The sequence below is a fragment of the Primulina tabacum genome, chromosome 3, assembly GCF_025594145.1.
Source record: "Primulina tabacum isolate GXHZ01 chromosome 3, ASM2559414v2, whole genome shotgun sequence".
NCBI classification, from domain to species: Eukaryota; Viridiplantae; Streptophyta; class Magnoliopsida; order Lamiales; family Gesneriaceae; genus Primulina; species Primulina tabacum.
In genome coordinates, this window is record NC_134552.1 from 14,532,065 (window position 1) to 14,548,493 (window position 16,429).

The 16,429-nt window shown below is 34.9% G+C and overlaps 3 protein-coding genes across 7 annotated transcripts; 1 reads left to right on the forward strand and 2 right to left on the reverse strand.

The window, feature by feature from the left end:
- The first annotated feature begins 672 nt into the window (after positions 1–672).
- Positions 673–4,361, forward strand: LOC142540667 (glucose-6-phosphate/phosphate translocator 1, chloroplastic-like). The gene is made up of 5 exons (XM_075646985.1): positions 673–1,487; positions 1,644–1,869; positions 2,496–2,718; positions 3,324–3,537; positions 3,805–4,361. Exons 1-5 carry the CDS (start codon positions 996–998, stop codon positions 3,814–3,816), a joined length of 1,167 nt encoding a protein of 388 aa, XP_075503100.1. The 5' UTR covers positions 673–995; the 3' UTR covers positions 3,817–4,361.
- LOC142540666 (tryptophan synthase beta chain 1-like) lies at positions 4,261–7,117 on the reverse strand. Of its 2 annotated transcripts, XR_012819139.1 has the most exons (6): positions 6,773–7,117; positions 6,105–6,461; positions 5,142–5,584; positions 4,954–5,048; positions 4,479–4,825; positions 4,261–4,447 (listed from the first exon to the last, which is right to left on the reverse strand). XR_012819139.1 is itself a non-coding variant. In XM_075646984.1 (5 exons), exons 1-5 carry the CDS (start codon positions 7,085–7,087, stop codon positions 4,650–4,652), a joined length of 1,386 nt encoding a protein of 461 aa, XP_075503099.1. In that variant the 5' UTR covers positions 7,088–7,117; the 3' UTR covers positions 4,261–4,649. The 2 variants fall into 2 exon arrangements, 1 of the variants encoding a protein (XP_075503099.1); XM_075646984.1 differs by having other exon boundaries at positions 4,261–4,825.
- Positions 7,118–9,111: 1,994 nt separating this feature from the next.
- Positions 9,112–15,573, reverse strand: LOC142540668 (septum-promoting GTP-binding protein 1-like). Of its 4 annotated transcripts, none has more exons than XM_075646988.1 (6): positions 15,089–15,573; positions 11,584–11,704; positions 10,373–10,469; positions 10,140–10,179; positions 9,422–9,505; positions 9,112–9,353 (listed from the first exon to the last, which is right to left on the reverse strand). In XM_075646988.1, exons 1-6 carry the CDS (start codon positions 15,395–15,397, stop codon positions 9,189–9,191), a joined length of 816 nt encoding a protein of 271 aa, XP_075503103.1. In that variant the 5' UTR covers positions 15,398–15,573; the 3' UTR covers positions 9,112–9,188. The 4 variants fall into 4 exon arrangements, with proteins under 4 accessions (XP_075503103.1, XP_075503102.1, XP_075503104.1 ...); XM_075646987.1 differs by lacking the exons at positions 9,422–9,505; positions 10,140–10,179; positions 10,373–10,469; positions 11,584–11,704 and adding exons at positions 12,617–12,700; positions 13,282–13,321; positions 13,517–13,613; positions 14,726–14,846; XM_075646986.1 differs by lacking the exons at positions 9,112–9,353; positions 9,422–9,505; positions 10,140–10,179; positions 10,373–10,469; positions 11,584–11,704 and adding exons at positions 12,307–12,548; positions 12,617–12,700; positions 13,282–13,321; positions 13,517–13,613; positions 14,726–14,846.
- Positions 15,574–16,429: the final 856 nt, after the last annotated feature.

Consider the following 16,429-nt stretch of genomic DNA (forward strand, 5'->3'; position numbering starts at 1 on the left):
GTAGATATTGAGATAATTTTTTCCTAATATTTTGTTATTTATTTAATCTTATTCAGTTTTGTTAATTTTACAAATTTTGAAAAAATACAATTATAGATGATAATAAGATATTTAGAGAAAGTATTGATATCCGAATTCTGTAAATACTCAATATGAATGATAATATATATAATAAATGAGTACGAAGATAAAAGATATATATCGCTACCTAAATCATACTCATTATGACATCGTCATCTCTACATGGTACCAAAATTATGGTGATTGTTTGGTATGTGGTGCAATGATAGAAAATTATAGATAACTACAATTTTGAATTTTTCTCTTTTTTATAATCTGAAATTATTTAACTTTAAATTTTATTAAATCCATATATTCTTGAAATAATTAAAATTATACTAAAAATTAAAGAACTAATACTTCGTTTTAAGGATTTGACATCCTTTGTACGAACTTTGCTGCCAAAACTAAGTTCTCCCTTGTATCCACATCCACCAACCAACGTCGAAAATCCCGGAAAAAAGTCAATTTTCTTTTGTTCGAAAGCATCGCGTTTCCCACACGAATTCAATTTGCCCCACACACACACACACACACACACACACACACACTCACTCTCTCTCTCTCTCTCTCTCTCTCTCTATATATATATATATAAAACCCTGCGCGCATCTGATTTCTGGGTGTTTGGAAAGTCCTATGTAAACGTTTGTCCTATTCCATTACTAATCCACAGCCATTGTTAAGGTTCTTTTCCAAAGCAAAAACAACTAGTTGGTTGTATGTTTTGTTTGTTTTCTGGGATTTTAGGCGCTACCCAAGTTTCAAAAATTCTTGAAGTTTTGGCCTTTTGTTCCATTCTACCTAAATATTAACGAAACGGGAGTGCAATAAGTTTCTTTGAAATCATCGAGTTTTTCCCGGGTCAAACCTGCCGTGATTTTCGCCGGGAATTTCATACATTGTTTTTTTGATACTCTTCTGCATATATCACTATGATCTCTTCTTTCAAGCAGCCAACTTTATCGATTCATGGGTTAAATTTGGTCCAACATAGGACAAAATTTCTCACCCGAAGGTCGCCGGGTTTCGCTTCTCCGCTGACGGAAACTACTCGCCGGAGCTTAAATGTTTCTCTTTCTAAACCGCTATACGTCTCAGAGTTTGATTCATTTTCTGTTCGTGACAAGAAGGAGCGATCTGTCATCAGGTGCGAGGCATATGAAGCCGATCGGTCGGAGTCCGTGAGCAAATCTCCAGCGGAGGCGGCTAAGAAAGTGAAGATCGGAGTGTACTTCGCGACGTGGTGGGGTTTGAATGTGATCTTCAATATATATAACAAGAAAGTGTTGAATGCGTATCCTTTTCCATGGTTAACTTCAACGCTGTCCTTGGCCGCTGGCTCACTCATCATGCTCATCACTTGGGCTCTGAGGATTGCCGAGGCCCCAAAGACAGATCTTGAATTTTGGAAGACCCTTTTCCCCGTGAGAATTCTGAGAACTTTTGCTTTGTTTTTCTATTCGAGTTTATTCTTGGATTTGGTGGTTTTTTGTGATTTCTGTTTGATATTATGAATGCTTTGGTTTCTGGGTTGTTCTTGTTTTTTTAGTATTGTTTTCATATTGGATTTTTGTGCTTAGGTTGCTCTTGCACATACAATTGGACATGTGGCTGCGACTGTAAGTATGTCAAAAGTTGCAGTTTCATTCACTCACATAATAAAGAGTGGTGAGCCTGCTTTCAGCGTTTTGGTCTCAAGGTTCCTCTTGGGAGAAACATTCCCACCAGCCGTTTATTTCTCCCTTCTTCCCATCATCGGTGGCTGCGGCCTCTCCGCCCTCACCGAGCTCAACTTCAACATGACTGGTAATTTCTACAACTTGAGTGAGCCTAATAAATTGAGCTTTTTTGCCTAATTAGTCCTGTAAAAATGTTAAAGGTGAAGGTTGGAGTGTGTCACTGTCATTTTAACAAATATCATCTAACTTTAAGCGGTTAATGTCCCAGAATCACGTGATTATTGCCCAGGTAGGTGACTACAGAGCGAACTTGGTTATTAGAGGCATGCATATTGACATATAGTAGGTATCAGGCCCAACGCTCAAAGTAAATCACGTGCTTTATGGAAGTGAAGGGGAATAAGGCATAATATTCAAGAATTTAGATACTCCAAAAAAAAAAAAAGAATTCCCTGATCATTTTTTATGTATTTCACAAAGTATAGATCAACAACAAATGAATATTAATTAGTTTATACACATAAATCAATAGCTATTTTTGTAGCGTTTCACTTTGGATTCGTTGTTCATATGTTTTAAGTGTGCTTCCTTTAAAGCACACCAATACGTGTTCTTCACAGCCAAATCACTGTGTTTTTATAACCTTTCAAAAACCATGGAACAAAAAGTCCTTGTATTTCGGAACTTTCACGCTGAATCACGAGTTTCTTGGATGTGAATTGACAGTATTTGCTTGTTTGCTGTCAAAATCAGGTTTTATGGGTGCCATGATATCGAATTTGGCGTTTGTCTTCCGGAATATATTTTCCAAAAGAGGCATGAAGGGCAAGTCTGTAAGCGGGATGAACTATTACGCCTGCTTATCGATGATGTCACTATTGATACTTACCCCGTTTGCAATTGCTGTGGAGGGACCACAGTTGTGGGCTGCTGGATTTAAAGAATCCATGTCTCAAATTGGACCGCAGATCATATGGTAATCACTTGATCATTTCATTTGTTTCCTTGTACACTAGTAACCAGATGCATGCGCAACTGCTTATGAAATGAAAACAAGTATAGAGATCAATCATGTCATTACTCCGGTGCATCAAATATAAGATACCGAGATAGGATGACACCTTTTTCACTTGAATAATTTTCAAGTCGTCATTCATGCACTTGAACGAACATAGATTATTTTTTAGGTGAAATAGGCAAGCCTTTTGTGATCTTTGTTCTTCAACTTAGAAGGAATATAATACCATCGGGTGATAGCATCAATGCAAAAGCAATGTGAATTTCTAACTAACAATAAGAGGGAACCATTTCTAAGTCTTGATCAGAAGTAGAGTTATGCAAAACTTTCTAATCGTGCAGGGTGATGACCGGTTTCTCCTATGTTTAGTTTTGTATTCGTGCTCATAACAGATTCCGATAAATGATTAGGAACAACCAACAAGAACTAGATTACATATGGATTGATTGTGTCTCTGATCCAACCTTGTGGCGCAACTCTTATGAAGGGAAGCGATCTAGGAAGTTCCTAAGCTTAGTCTTTACGAGTACTTCATTAATCATTTTTTGGTTGTATACATGTAGGTGGATGGCGGCTCAGAGCATATTCTACCACCTCTACAATCAAGTATCGTACATGTCACTGGATGAGATATCTCCATTGACGTTTAGTGTCGGAAACACGATGAAACGTATTTCTGTCATCGTTTCCTCTATCATTATCTTCCAAACGCCTATACGACCTGTCAATGCTCTCGGAGCTGCAATTGCTATTCTTGGAACCTTTATATACTCACAGGTACGTAGTTTGCCTATTCTTTCCTTGTATTACATTGTGCAACGTTTTAGGATTAAGTTCAGATTCTTGTGTTTGTTGGCTGTTCGTTTGCGTCTTTTTTTCTTTCTACTTCTTTCAGTTGCTTTGTAATTACTGGCTAAGAACTAAGCAAATTGTGTTAAAGAAAAGATTATTTATGTTTCTGGTCTGTACGTAACACTGAATTCCAGTCACACAGTTCATTCTCATTGCTGTAGCTCATTTTTTGGCTTTTCTTTTTTTGTGCAGGCTAAGCAATGAAGGCATTCAAATTGGGAATCCAGTAATATTAACCAAAAACCAGAGAAGAGGGAAGTTGGCACAATAATTTTTGAGAATAAATTACCCAATCAACGAAGGACTTGCTTAACCTTTTACAAGGAAATAAGATTTGATTATTATTACTTTTTCAAAATATATTGTTAGTTTTATACAAGTTCAAAATAGACATATTCTCTCGGCTTTGATTCGTGTTTTTGAGGTAGAGAACGATGAACTTAGAATTTTGTAAGGATTGAGATTTAAAATCATAGATTTCCAAGTTATGATTTGAAGCTATTTTACTCGTCTGAATGATGTTGAATTTCACTTCCTCCAATCTATAAGCTTTGTATTAGAATTACACCCAAAATCAGTGATATTTATAAAAGTCAGAAATTTTGTTTCTTCCAAACAAATCTCTGTAAGTGCAACCTGATTTGCGTACATGATAATGAAGATATTCGACAAACAGCCAAATCTATTTTATTTGAAGTGCGCTGAATACCATATAAATGAAAATACAAAAAGAAAAAGAAAAAGAAAAAGATGACACTGTAATCTAATGGTGATTTACAATTTTACCGAGAGCATCGGCTTATACCATGTAACAGATAACTTCCTCCTTATTATGCTTATGTATATCAATCTATTATATGATGAACCTCACTTCCAAAATAAGGCTAACAACACTGTGATACATTATGTTAACTTTCGAAGCGGCATATCAGGAGCAAACTACCACGCCAAACACGACAAGAGGACCTTATCTATGCTGCGAGGCTGATTTTGCATTTTATTTATCATATGTTTGTTTCATTTTGAGAAAGGTACCTTCAAATATCTAAATGTTTAATGGCTGTGTGAACGTCCTTGTCTCCTCTGCCACTGCAGTTGAGCACAACCTTAGTTCCGTCTGGAAGTCCTGGGCATAGCTTCTCTAAATAAGCCAGTGCATGTGACGTTTCCAGTGCTGGAATAATGCCTTCTAGCTTAGATAGTCTCTTAAATGCTGCATATATAGCTGGAACCAGTAAGACATACCAGAAATTGAATGTACACAAGGCTACACAAGCACGGACGCAAAACACTACCTTAAACTGCAAACCTAATAAACAAAATCAGAACATTATATATTACCTTCTAAAGCTTCCTCGTCAGTGATGCTATAGTACTCTGCCCGCCCAACATCTTTCAGAAAGCTGTGCTCCGGTCCAACTCCAGGGTAATCCAGGCTATAAAAGCCAATACAATACAAGATATATCTCAGCCATGAAAGTAGTTTTAGCTAAGTTACCATTAAAAATTATACATAGATATGCTTTTACCCAGCACTTATAGAATGTGGCTCTAGTATTTGCCCGTCATCATCCTGCAACAAGTAGCTCATAGCTCCATGTAGAACTCCAATGTCTCCCTTTGTCAAAGTTGCAGCATGCTTACCAGTATCTAAACCAAAACCGGCAGCCTCCACGCCGATCAACCTTACATCTTCATCATCGACAAACTCATGAAAAAGCCCAATAGCATTTGAACCTCCACCAACACATGCAACAAGAACATCAGGTTTGCCACCCCATTTTTCCATTGATTGTTTTCTTGTTTCTTTACCAATCACAGCATGAAATTCTCTAACCATCATAGGATATGGATGTGGCCCAGCAACGGATCCAAGTATGTAATGGGTCGATTCCACATTAGTCACCCAGTCTCGTATAGCTTCTGATGTAGCATCCTTCAGCGTTGCTGTCCCAGAATGAACTGCTCTAACCTACAGGTTAAGTAACTTTGAACTCGAATGTGGAAAATACAAGAACAACTTAATGAGATGGATTGCCCATAAGATTCATAAATAGCAACTGCTATGGAAATGAGAAAGTTTGAACCAAAACAATACTATATTTTTTCATTAGCAAGTATAAGTTAGTAAACAGACCAACAGGGAAAACTTTTCATCCCGCTTGCAACTCTTGAGCTTACTCTATTACCTGGTCGTCAATTTGACCATTGATTTCACGTGATACAAGCATAAAAGCCAACACGGTAAACAATGTCCGAATGGCTTATTGCCACACAGAAACAAATTGAGTTGCTGATAAAAAGATGCCAAACAACTTCAAGTCAGTCACTCGATTTGACTGAATCATAATAATAAACAAACTCAGGTTACTCCACAATTACACGAACATACCTAAAAGTGATTAGTCAACAGAAGAACAAAAGGTTGCACATTCAAAGTCAGACAGGTTGAATATTCAAAAGAGCATGGAAAACAGACTAGACATACTGACCTCAGCACCCAGAAGCCTCATTCTGAAGACATTGAGCGCTTGCCTCTCCATATCCTGAGCGCCCATATAAATAATACACTGCAAACCGAACCGAGCACAAACAGTAGCTGTTGCAACACCGTGCTGGCCAGCTCCAGTTTCAGCAATAATGCGAGTCTTTCCTAGGCGCTTGGCAAGCAAAGCTTGTGCAACGGCATTGTTGATTTTGTGGGCGCCAGTGTGATTAAGGTCTTCCCTTTTGAGATATATATGAGGCCCTTTTCCATCATCACGCTTGTAATGCTCACTAAGCCGTTCTGCAAAGTATAGTGGGCTTTCTCGTCCAACATAGTCCCTCAATATCCCATTTAGCCCTTTCTGAAAGAAATCCAAAAGACCAAAACATAATGAAAAATGTTAATATAGAATCAGAAGTAGAATTTTCATCAATACATAAAGTAAATGCGGTTACGCTGGCAATGGCAGGAGGGATAACTTGCCATCGATATCCATCTCCAACCTACATCAATGATCCCTTGAATTTATACCACCACTAACCCACCCCCAAGATAGAAACGCACCAATCCGTTTTGACAAATGATTCTCCGAACATCAAACGTACAAAAAAATCAAGCAAGATTCAGTTATTCCTCGAAAGGACAAGTCATTTCGGGGAAAAAAATCAGAACCTGAAAATCATCGTCGGTGGCTAGGGACTTGAATGCGGCCTCGAGCTCCGTGAGGGCGTACATCAAAGTCTCCGGCACGTACTTCCCGCCAAATTTTCCAAACCGGCCGAAGGAGTCTGGTCGCTGCCAAACCACCGGATCGACGGTCACCGCCGCTGATTGGTCTTTGGTACAAGTAAACGCTATCGAACAGCGACGACGTGGGTAAGGAAGCGAAATTTCATTGAATTTGAGTGGCAAATACGAATGCGTACCAGCAGCAAGGCGAACTGTGGCGGTGAATGAAGAAGAAGAAGAAGAAGAAGAAGAGGCCATGTTTGGACGTAAGGACTGATTCCTTGTTTTTATTTATATTTTTGTTTGGCCCTTTGTATTTACGTATAATTAATCACAATACCAAACAATGATTTGTAATTAATTATATTTCATGGGCGAAACTTAGGACAAGAAAATATGATTTTAAAAACTATAAAAATATAATTAAAAATTAAAAAAAGGACACATGTATCATGAATCTAATCGAGGGCAAAGTAATTTACACGTGTTTTTTCTCCACAATTTGAATATTGATACGATCTGAATATTGATTCGATCGTTGAAAAATAACAAAAAGACAAAAAATAAAAATGATTGAAATCTATATATTTTAATTATAATTTTATTGTTAATAATAAAATAATTGATATATTTTAAATTTTATCAAGCAAAAAACATGTGTGAAACGGTCTTACAGTTTGTATTTTGTGAGATGAATCTCTTATTTGGATCATTCATAAAAAAATATTACTTTTTATTGTGAATATTGGTATGATTGACCCGTCTCACAGATAAAGATTTGTGAAACCGTCTCACAAAAAACCTACTCATTTTATTAATATTGCATGAGGCACTTTGTAAACATATAAAAAGTTAATTTTTACGTTCATAGTCTCGCTTCTTTAAAACTATGAAAAACTTCTTTGAAATTATGAAAATAAACTCATCGATCCAAATATTAGTTAAAAGTATAACATCCAAATATACCCACATTCAAGACATGAAAAATGTGAGAGAAGCGACTTTTTTAGATATTTTTAGGGTGAAATTTTTTTTTTATTCCTACAAGTCATAATTTTTTAAAAAAAAAAAAAAAACTGATTATACCCCCATTAGAATCCGGGTCAGCATTAACCCGGTTTGTTACTTGGATAGCCAAGATTATGACACATGTGTATGACAGCTTTCCTAAACACCCGTGCAATTCTTCTCTTCCCGGGCATTTTGGCTTTACCCGAGCTCTTTGCCAAACAGCTCGGGCCCTCACGGAGCCATCCGGGCGCTTCTCGCCTTCTCGGGAAGAGTTCCCAGGTACATCACCACTTGGGCAACCTCGAGAACTGCATTACCTCGAGAAATGAAACATACTCAAGTGTGATTGATACAGGCAATCCAATATGTCAGAACAACTTGGGTTTGGAGTGTCCGAGAAGTCATCAGAAGCTAGTTTGGTAAACCGACTTAGTAGATGGCACGGAAATCGAGGTAACTACCCATTCATCTACTATAAATAGGGCTGTAAACGAATGGAATCGAATCGAATTTTATGAAATTTTCAGTATTCGAGCTCGAGCTCGAATTCGAATAAACATATTCGAAGCTCGATTCGAAACTCGAACTTTTATTATTTTCGATTCGAACTCGAGTTCGAATTCGATTCGAACTCGAATAATATTATACATAATATATTATATATTATAATATTATATATAATATATTATATATATATTATATATATATATATACTTAATAATATTTTATTTATTTTTTAAATATAATGCTAAAGTTCGCGAACTGTTCGCGAACAATCGAACAATATAATTTTAGCTCGAATTCGATTCGAAAAATATTCGAACATGTTTGTGTTCGGCTCGAATTCGATAATTTCGAATACGAACTAAATATTATTCGAACCAGCTCGAAAATTTCGTGAACATGTTCGATTCGTTTACACCCCTAACTATAAATAGCAGGTACAAATCTCATTTAAAGTATTCTGAAATCTTTGAACTCTGAGCATTATACATATTTTCTCTCAAATATTGCTTGTGTTCATCTTCAACCTGCTGACTTTAGCATCGGAGTGGCCACGTCGGACACCCCTCCGGCGCCCATTCACGAGTTACTTTCTTGTTTGCAGGTGTTAATCTCAGTCATTATCTCCACTCAAATTTCCCAAACACTATAAATTGTTGGTTTGATCCGTTGGAGCTCCTTACCCGGCTCATCCATTTGAACGAGATCACATCAAAAACGTTTGAAAGTTGGACATCTTATTATCCTAGAACAGGACAAGACAACAATAAAAACACAATGTAAATGAGGTTAGAAGAACGATTTTCTCTCCTAATATTTACAAAATTAACTAATTTTCTACTATTTAATAGTCGATAATGGGTTCGCCGATAGTCAAATTCCTCTCAACAGTCCATGGCAAGTTAAAGAGCTTGGCCATGACGAACTTGAAAATCTTGTTGACGTTGATGTTATGTGTCGAGCTCGAAAAGAAAAGGGTCGCTTTTATCGCTTTCGCGTATGCTCTTGCCTGTATTCATCCGTCGAAACTCGTTAGCACCCTCGATCGATAAATTTATTTTGCGAACTACCCTTTACCTGTCTAATGACTGTACATTGAATATCCGGTGGCATTTGGACAAAATCATCAAATTTGGTTCCTATTAACATTGGAATTGCGGTCTGCAAATAAAAAATGTGAAGAAGAAAATACTAAATCCAAATTCATCTCCTCATAAGTAGATACATCATCGTATCTTATCTTGTTTATACAATATTAATTTTTCTCTAATTTAAAATTTTGACAACATGCAAATATATTTGAGTAAGTATCTTGTGAGATGGTCTCATTAATCTTTATATGTGAAACGAGTCAACCCTACTAATATTCACAATAAAAAATAATACTCTTAGCATAAAAAGTAATATTTTTTCGTAGATGACCTAAATAAGATATCTGTATCACAAAATACGACTCGTGAGACCGTCTCACACAAATTTTTACCAACATATTTTAATTCGAAATTATGAAATTTACTTTAATTTCCGACAGTTACCATTGAAAAAAAAAAGCAATAAAATGTCATCGAAGCTTCAACTTTATAGAAAAGTAACTTAAAGTAATGTAATTTGGGGATTGTTTCACCCTGCCCGTGCAGGAATGAACGGCCCGGATCACTCCACATGAGTGATCCAGGCCCACCTCCATGTCAAAAAAAAAAAAAAAAAAAATTGACTCGGAAAAATCCGAGCCGTTGGATCGACCCTTGCGGGCACTGTCAGCAGGGGTAGGGTCGAGTAAACCGTAATTTGGTACCTGATTCCATCTTCTTGCCTCACTGTACCATCCAATAATACTGCATTCAACCTCATTTTTTTATCAATATAATTAACCCAAAATAATAGTCAAAAGTTACTATATGCAAACCACATGTACGACATACTCGACAGAAAAAATGTTGGTAAGAGAAATGAACTCACGACAATCAGATCAAACGTTCGTCTAGTCTACTTGCTCGGACATATTTGAGTTTTTTTTAACATATATACCTGTTCAATGTGCACCGACTAGTAAGATCAAACATAAACAAAATGGCCACAGCATCTTTACAGGCAATTGGGACTTGATCCAACGATCTTTTATCACCTGCACAAATATATTTTCTTCAACATATTTAAATACGTTTATTAAAATTAAATAAATTAGGAATTATATTCCAGCAAAATAGACACGCCACCTAAAAATTGACCCATCAACAATAACTATCGAATTAAAAACTTTCGATTTTAGTATATAGCTTTGCTTTTATTACAAGTCACGTAGATATTATGTGATTCACTCCAATTGCCAAGGGTAGGACTTTAATTTAGACCCAAAAAAAGACAAAAACTTATGTGAGGTTTATGTGAGACGGTCTCACGGGTCGTATTTTGTGAAACAGATATCTTATTTGGGTAATTCATGAAAAAGTATTACTTTTTATGCTAAGAATATTACTTTTTATTGTGAATATCAGTAGGATTGACCTGTCTCACAGATAAAGATTCGTGATACCGTCTCACAAGAGACCTACTCAAAAAAAGATATCAATGATGACTACATGGATTGGATGAAATTATTATCTACCAAAATGATAAAAATCTTGATAAATATGATAAAATCTAAGAGAAAAAAAATGAAAAATTAAAGATTCATAAAATAACCAACAAGAAAGGTGAATTCAAATAATTATTAGTCTTTCAATTATATTAGCCAACATATTTTAACTGATTTTGTCATCGGATACTACTCTCACTTGTTTGTTGTATTTTTCGGGTCATTGTGGTCAAGAATATCATAAACCAAGAATCCTCAAAGATTTTCAGACTTATAAGTTTGCCATCCACCACAGGACAAAAACTTATATGAGACGGTCTCACATGATCGTATTTTGTAAGACATATCTCTTATTTGGGTCATCCATGAAAAAATATTATTTTTTATGCTATGTGTATTAATTTTTATTGTAAATATCGGTAGTGTTGACCCATATCACAGATAAAGATTCATGAGACCGTCTCACAAGAGACATACTTCCATCACATATCATTGACTAACCACACACAACTAAAGCAAATGAAAAACAGTAGTTCGCAACAAACTTTGCCAATCCTCCAATCCCTTTGATCAAGGGAATGTGCAAGACGGAGAAAACAGTGTATGAGACATGGAAAACTCGACCGGAGGTGCAAATCGATATAGTGTATATATATATATATACCTCCGACATCCCATATTTTGCAGGCGCTCCTAGCACCTCCAATGTCAAATGTCTTGCCCATCAAATTTAGACCTTTCATTTGCAGATTTTTCTGTTCTTGTAAATCTCCTACGTACCTTATCTGACAAAAAAATAAAAGATCGGTATTTTTTAAAATATAAAATATTGATTCGATCGTTGAAAATTAACAAAAAGACAAAAAAAAATGAAATCTATATATTTTAATTATAATTGTATTATTAATAATAAAATAATTGATGAAATAATTCATAGATTTTAAATTTTATAAGGAAAAACTTGTGTGAAACGGTCTCACGAGTCGTATTTTTGAGAGACGGATATCTTATTTGGATCATTCATGAAAAAATATTACTTTTTATGCTAAGAGTATTACTTTTTATTGTGAATATCGATAAAGTTGACCTATCTCACAGATAAAGATCCATGAAACCATCTCACAAAAGACCTACTCATTTTATCATTATTGCATGAAAACTATGTAAACATATAAAAAGTTAATTTTTACGTTCATTGTCTTTCTTCTTTAAGACTATGAAAACACATTCGAAACTCATCAACCTATATATTATCTAAAATTAGTTAAAAATATAATATCCAAATATGCCCATTTTTTTATTGCTACAAGTCATAATTTTTTTTTATAAAAAAAATCGTTTGAAAGCTATACATCCTATATTATCCTAGAACAGGACAAGACAGCAATAAAAACACAATGTAAATGAGGTTAAAAGACTGATTTTCTCTCGTAATATTTACAAAATTAACTAATTTATTACAATTTAATAGTCGATAATGGGTTCGCCGATAGTCAAATTCCTCTCAAGAGTCCATGGCAGGTTAAAGAGCTTGGCCATGACGAACTTGAAAATCTTGTTGACGTTGATGTTAAGTGTCGAGCTCGAAAAGAAAAGGGTCGCTTTTATCGCTTTCGCGTATGCTCTTGCCTGCATTCATCCGTCGAAACTCGTTAGCACCCTCGATTGATAAAGTTATTTTGCGAACTATCCTTTACCTGTCTAATGACTGTCCATTGAATATCCGGTGGCATTTGGACAAAATCATCAAATTTGGTTCCTATTAAAATTGGAATTGCGGTCTGCAAATATAAAAAATGTGAAGAAGAAAATATTAAATCCAATTTCATCTCCTTAAAAGTAGGATACATCATCGTATCTTATCTTGTTTATAAAAATTTATTTGAAAGAAAATAAATTTTAAATTACATCTATAATTTTTAACATATAATATATAATAATTTCACGTCGATATCAATTCATACGACAACAATATTAATTTTTCTCTAATTTGAAATTTTGACAACATGCAAACATATTTGAGTTATTGAATAGGTCTCTTGTGAGATGGTCTCAAGAGTCTTTATCCGTGAGACGTGTCAACCCTACCGATATCATCACAATAAAAATTAATACTTTTAGCATAAAAAATAATACTTTTTCATGGATGACCTAAATAAGATATCTGTATCACAAAATACGACCCGTGAGACCGTCTCACACAAATTTTTACCAACATATTTTAATTCAAAATTATGAAATTTACTTTAATTTCCGACCATTAACAGTGAAAAAGAAAAAGAAAAAAAAAAGCAATAAAATGTCATCGAAGCTTCAACTTTATAGAAAAGTAACTTAAACTTAAAGTAATGTAATTTGGTACCTGATTCCATCTTCTTGCCTCACTGTACCATCCAATAATACTGCATTCAACCTCATATTTTTATCAATATAATTACCCCAAAATAACTAGTCAAAAGTTACTCCATGCAAACCACATGTACGACAGACTCGACAGAAAATGTTGATAAAAGAACTGAACTCATGACAATCATATCAAATGCTCGTCTAGTCTACTTGCTCGAACATATTTGAGTTTTTTTAACGTATATATATACCTGTTCAATGTGCACCGACTAGTAAGATCAAACATAAACAAAATGGCCACAGCATCTTTACAGGCAATTGGGACTTGATCCAACGATCTTTTATCACCTGCACAAATATATTTTCTTCAACAATTTTAAATACGTTTATTAAAATTAAATAAATTAGGAATTATATTCCAGCAAAATAGACACGCCACCTAAAAATTGACCCATCAACAATAACTATCGAATTAAAACTTTCGATTTTAGTATATAACTTTGCTTTTATTACAAGTCACGTAGATATTATGTGATTCACTCCAATTGCCAAGTGTAGGACTTTAATTTAGACCAAAAAAAGACAAAAAATTGTGTGAGACGATTTTATAGGTCATATTTTGTGAAACGGATCTCTTATTTGGGTCATTCATGAAAAAAATATTACTTTTTATGCTAAGAGTATTATTTTTTATTGTGAATATCGGTAGGGTTGACTCGTCTCACAGATAAAGATTCGTGAGACCGTCTCAAAAGAGACCTACTCAAAAAAAAAAATATCAATGATGACTATATGGATTGGATGAAATTATTATCTACCAAAATTATAAAAATCTTGATAAATATGATAAAATCCAAGAAGAAAAAAATTGAAAAATTAAGGATTCATATCATAACCAACAAGAAAGGTGAATTCAAATAATTATTAGTCCTTCAATTATATTAGCCAACATATTTTAACTGATTTTGTCATCGGATACTCCTCTCACTTGTTTGTTCGTATTTTTCGGGTCATTGTGGTCAAGAATATCATAAACCAAGAATCCTCAAAGATTTTCAAACTTATAAGTTTGCCATCCACCACATGACAAAAACTTATATGAGACGATCTCACGAGTCGTATTTTGTGAGACGAATATATTATTTGAGTCATCCATAAAAAAATATTACTTTTTATGCTACGAGTATTATTTTTTATTGTGAATATCAATAAGACCTGACTCGTCTCACATATAAAGATTCATGAAACCATCTCATAGGAGACATACTCCCGCCACAGCCCGCATATCATTGACTAACCACACATATCAAGGCAAATGAAAAACAGTAGTTCGCAACAAACGTTGCCAATCCTCCAATCCCTTTGATCTAGGGAATGTGTAAGACGGAGAAAATAATGTATCAGACCTGGAAAACTCGAGCAAATCGATATATAGTGTATATATATATATATATATGTACCTCCGACGTCCCATATTTTACAGGCGATCCTAGCTCCTCCAATGTCAAATGTCTTGTCCATCAAATTTAGACCTTTCATTTGCAGACTTTTTTGTTCTTGTAAATCTCCTACGTACCTTATCTGACAAAAAATAAAAGAAGTCTTTTTTAAATCATGCAAACCAATAAATTTTACATGTATTTATTTATTACGGTTGGTGAAGGAATTTAAAAAGGTACCAACAAGAATTATACTTTTTTTAAATTAATAAATAAGAAAACATATTAAAATTATATTTTTATTATAATATGTGTTGATTAATAAATTGATACAAAAATTAAGAAAGGGGGGAATTTTTAATTAATAATATTAAAAATCTTTACCGCAAAGCTTGTTTTTCCAATCCGACAATCGCCCAGCAGGCTGATCTTCAGGCAGACTAAGTCGGAATCACCGCCGCTACACGACGTCGTGCTGGGATCGCAACCGGGATACTCCAACGCAGCCACTGATGACGGGGAAGAGTTTCTTCTGGAAGACAACCTCGTGTAACGAGGAGAAGCAGGCGGCCTTGTCGAGCAGGAGAGGATTCTGTGCCATATGAACTTGAATAAACGCCGGAAAACCGTCACCTTATCCGCTAAGCTCCATCGGAGGTTGACCTGCACTATTTTTCGGCAGAGCTGCGTCATCTTCCCGGTGGCCGGCTTGTGTTTCTGGGTAGCCCAGTCGTTGATTTTAAGAGGGGGCTATGTGGTGGATGGATCGATAAGGGGGAAGAAACCAAGTTGCCGGCTTTCTTGAAATTTACCAAACTGCGGTGAAAAATTTTATACAGGAGTCAAGAGCTAGCTGAAAACCAGAGAATGAAATCATATATATATTTATTTTATATATATATATATATATATATATATATATATTGTAGAAAAATAACAAGTATGGAGACTTGTCTAACTCTGGTATGGTCAATTTACTCGTCTTACAAGTCAGAAATGTGTTTTTGTTTTTCTTGTTATCTCTTGTCTCTCACTAGGTGTGCTGTAATTGTCTTGTTGGGTACAACAAATGGAAAAGATGTGTTTGAGTTGTCTAATCATTAAAAAGTTTTGAGTCAGCACAATTACCATTGAGAAGCGTTTATCATCGTCGTGAAGGCCACCTCCTTAGGTTTTATAAAGGTTAATGTATCTCTTTTGTAGTAGCTTCTTGTATAAGAGTAGGTCTTTTGTGAGACGTTGTCACGAATTTTTATCTGTGAGACGGATCAATCTTATCGATATTCACAATAAAAAGTAATACTCTTAGCATAAAAATTAATATTTTTTCATGGATGACCCAATAAAAGATTCATCTCATAAAATACGACCTGTGAGATCGTCTCACACAAGTTTTTGCCATTATATAATGGGTAATGTTTTATTTGATGTAGCTACGTACCTCAAAGGCAATTTAGCTGAATTGATGGTAGTGAAAGAGTGTGTTTTGAATGTTAAAGATCATGATTCAAAATGGATTGTTAAAATAGACGTCATATCAATGATTAAATCCATTAATGTTTCTTTGTTGTAGACGCAAAATCAGCATCGCACTTGCTTTTGAATTTCAATTAAAGTGAGAAAAAGCTTACGCATAATCGAGATTTAGAAAACACACAAAACTGATTTTGTTTAATGTTAAAAGTCAGTAAACATTTTTTAAGTAACCCTAAGTATTAGTTAAGC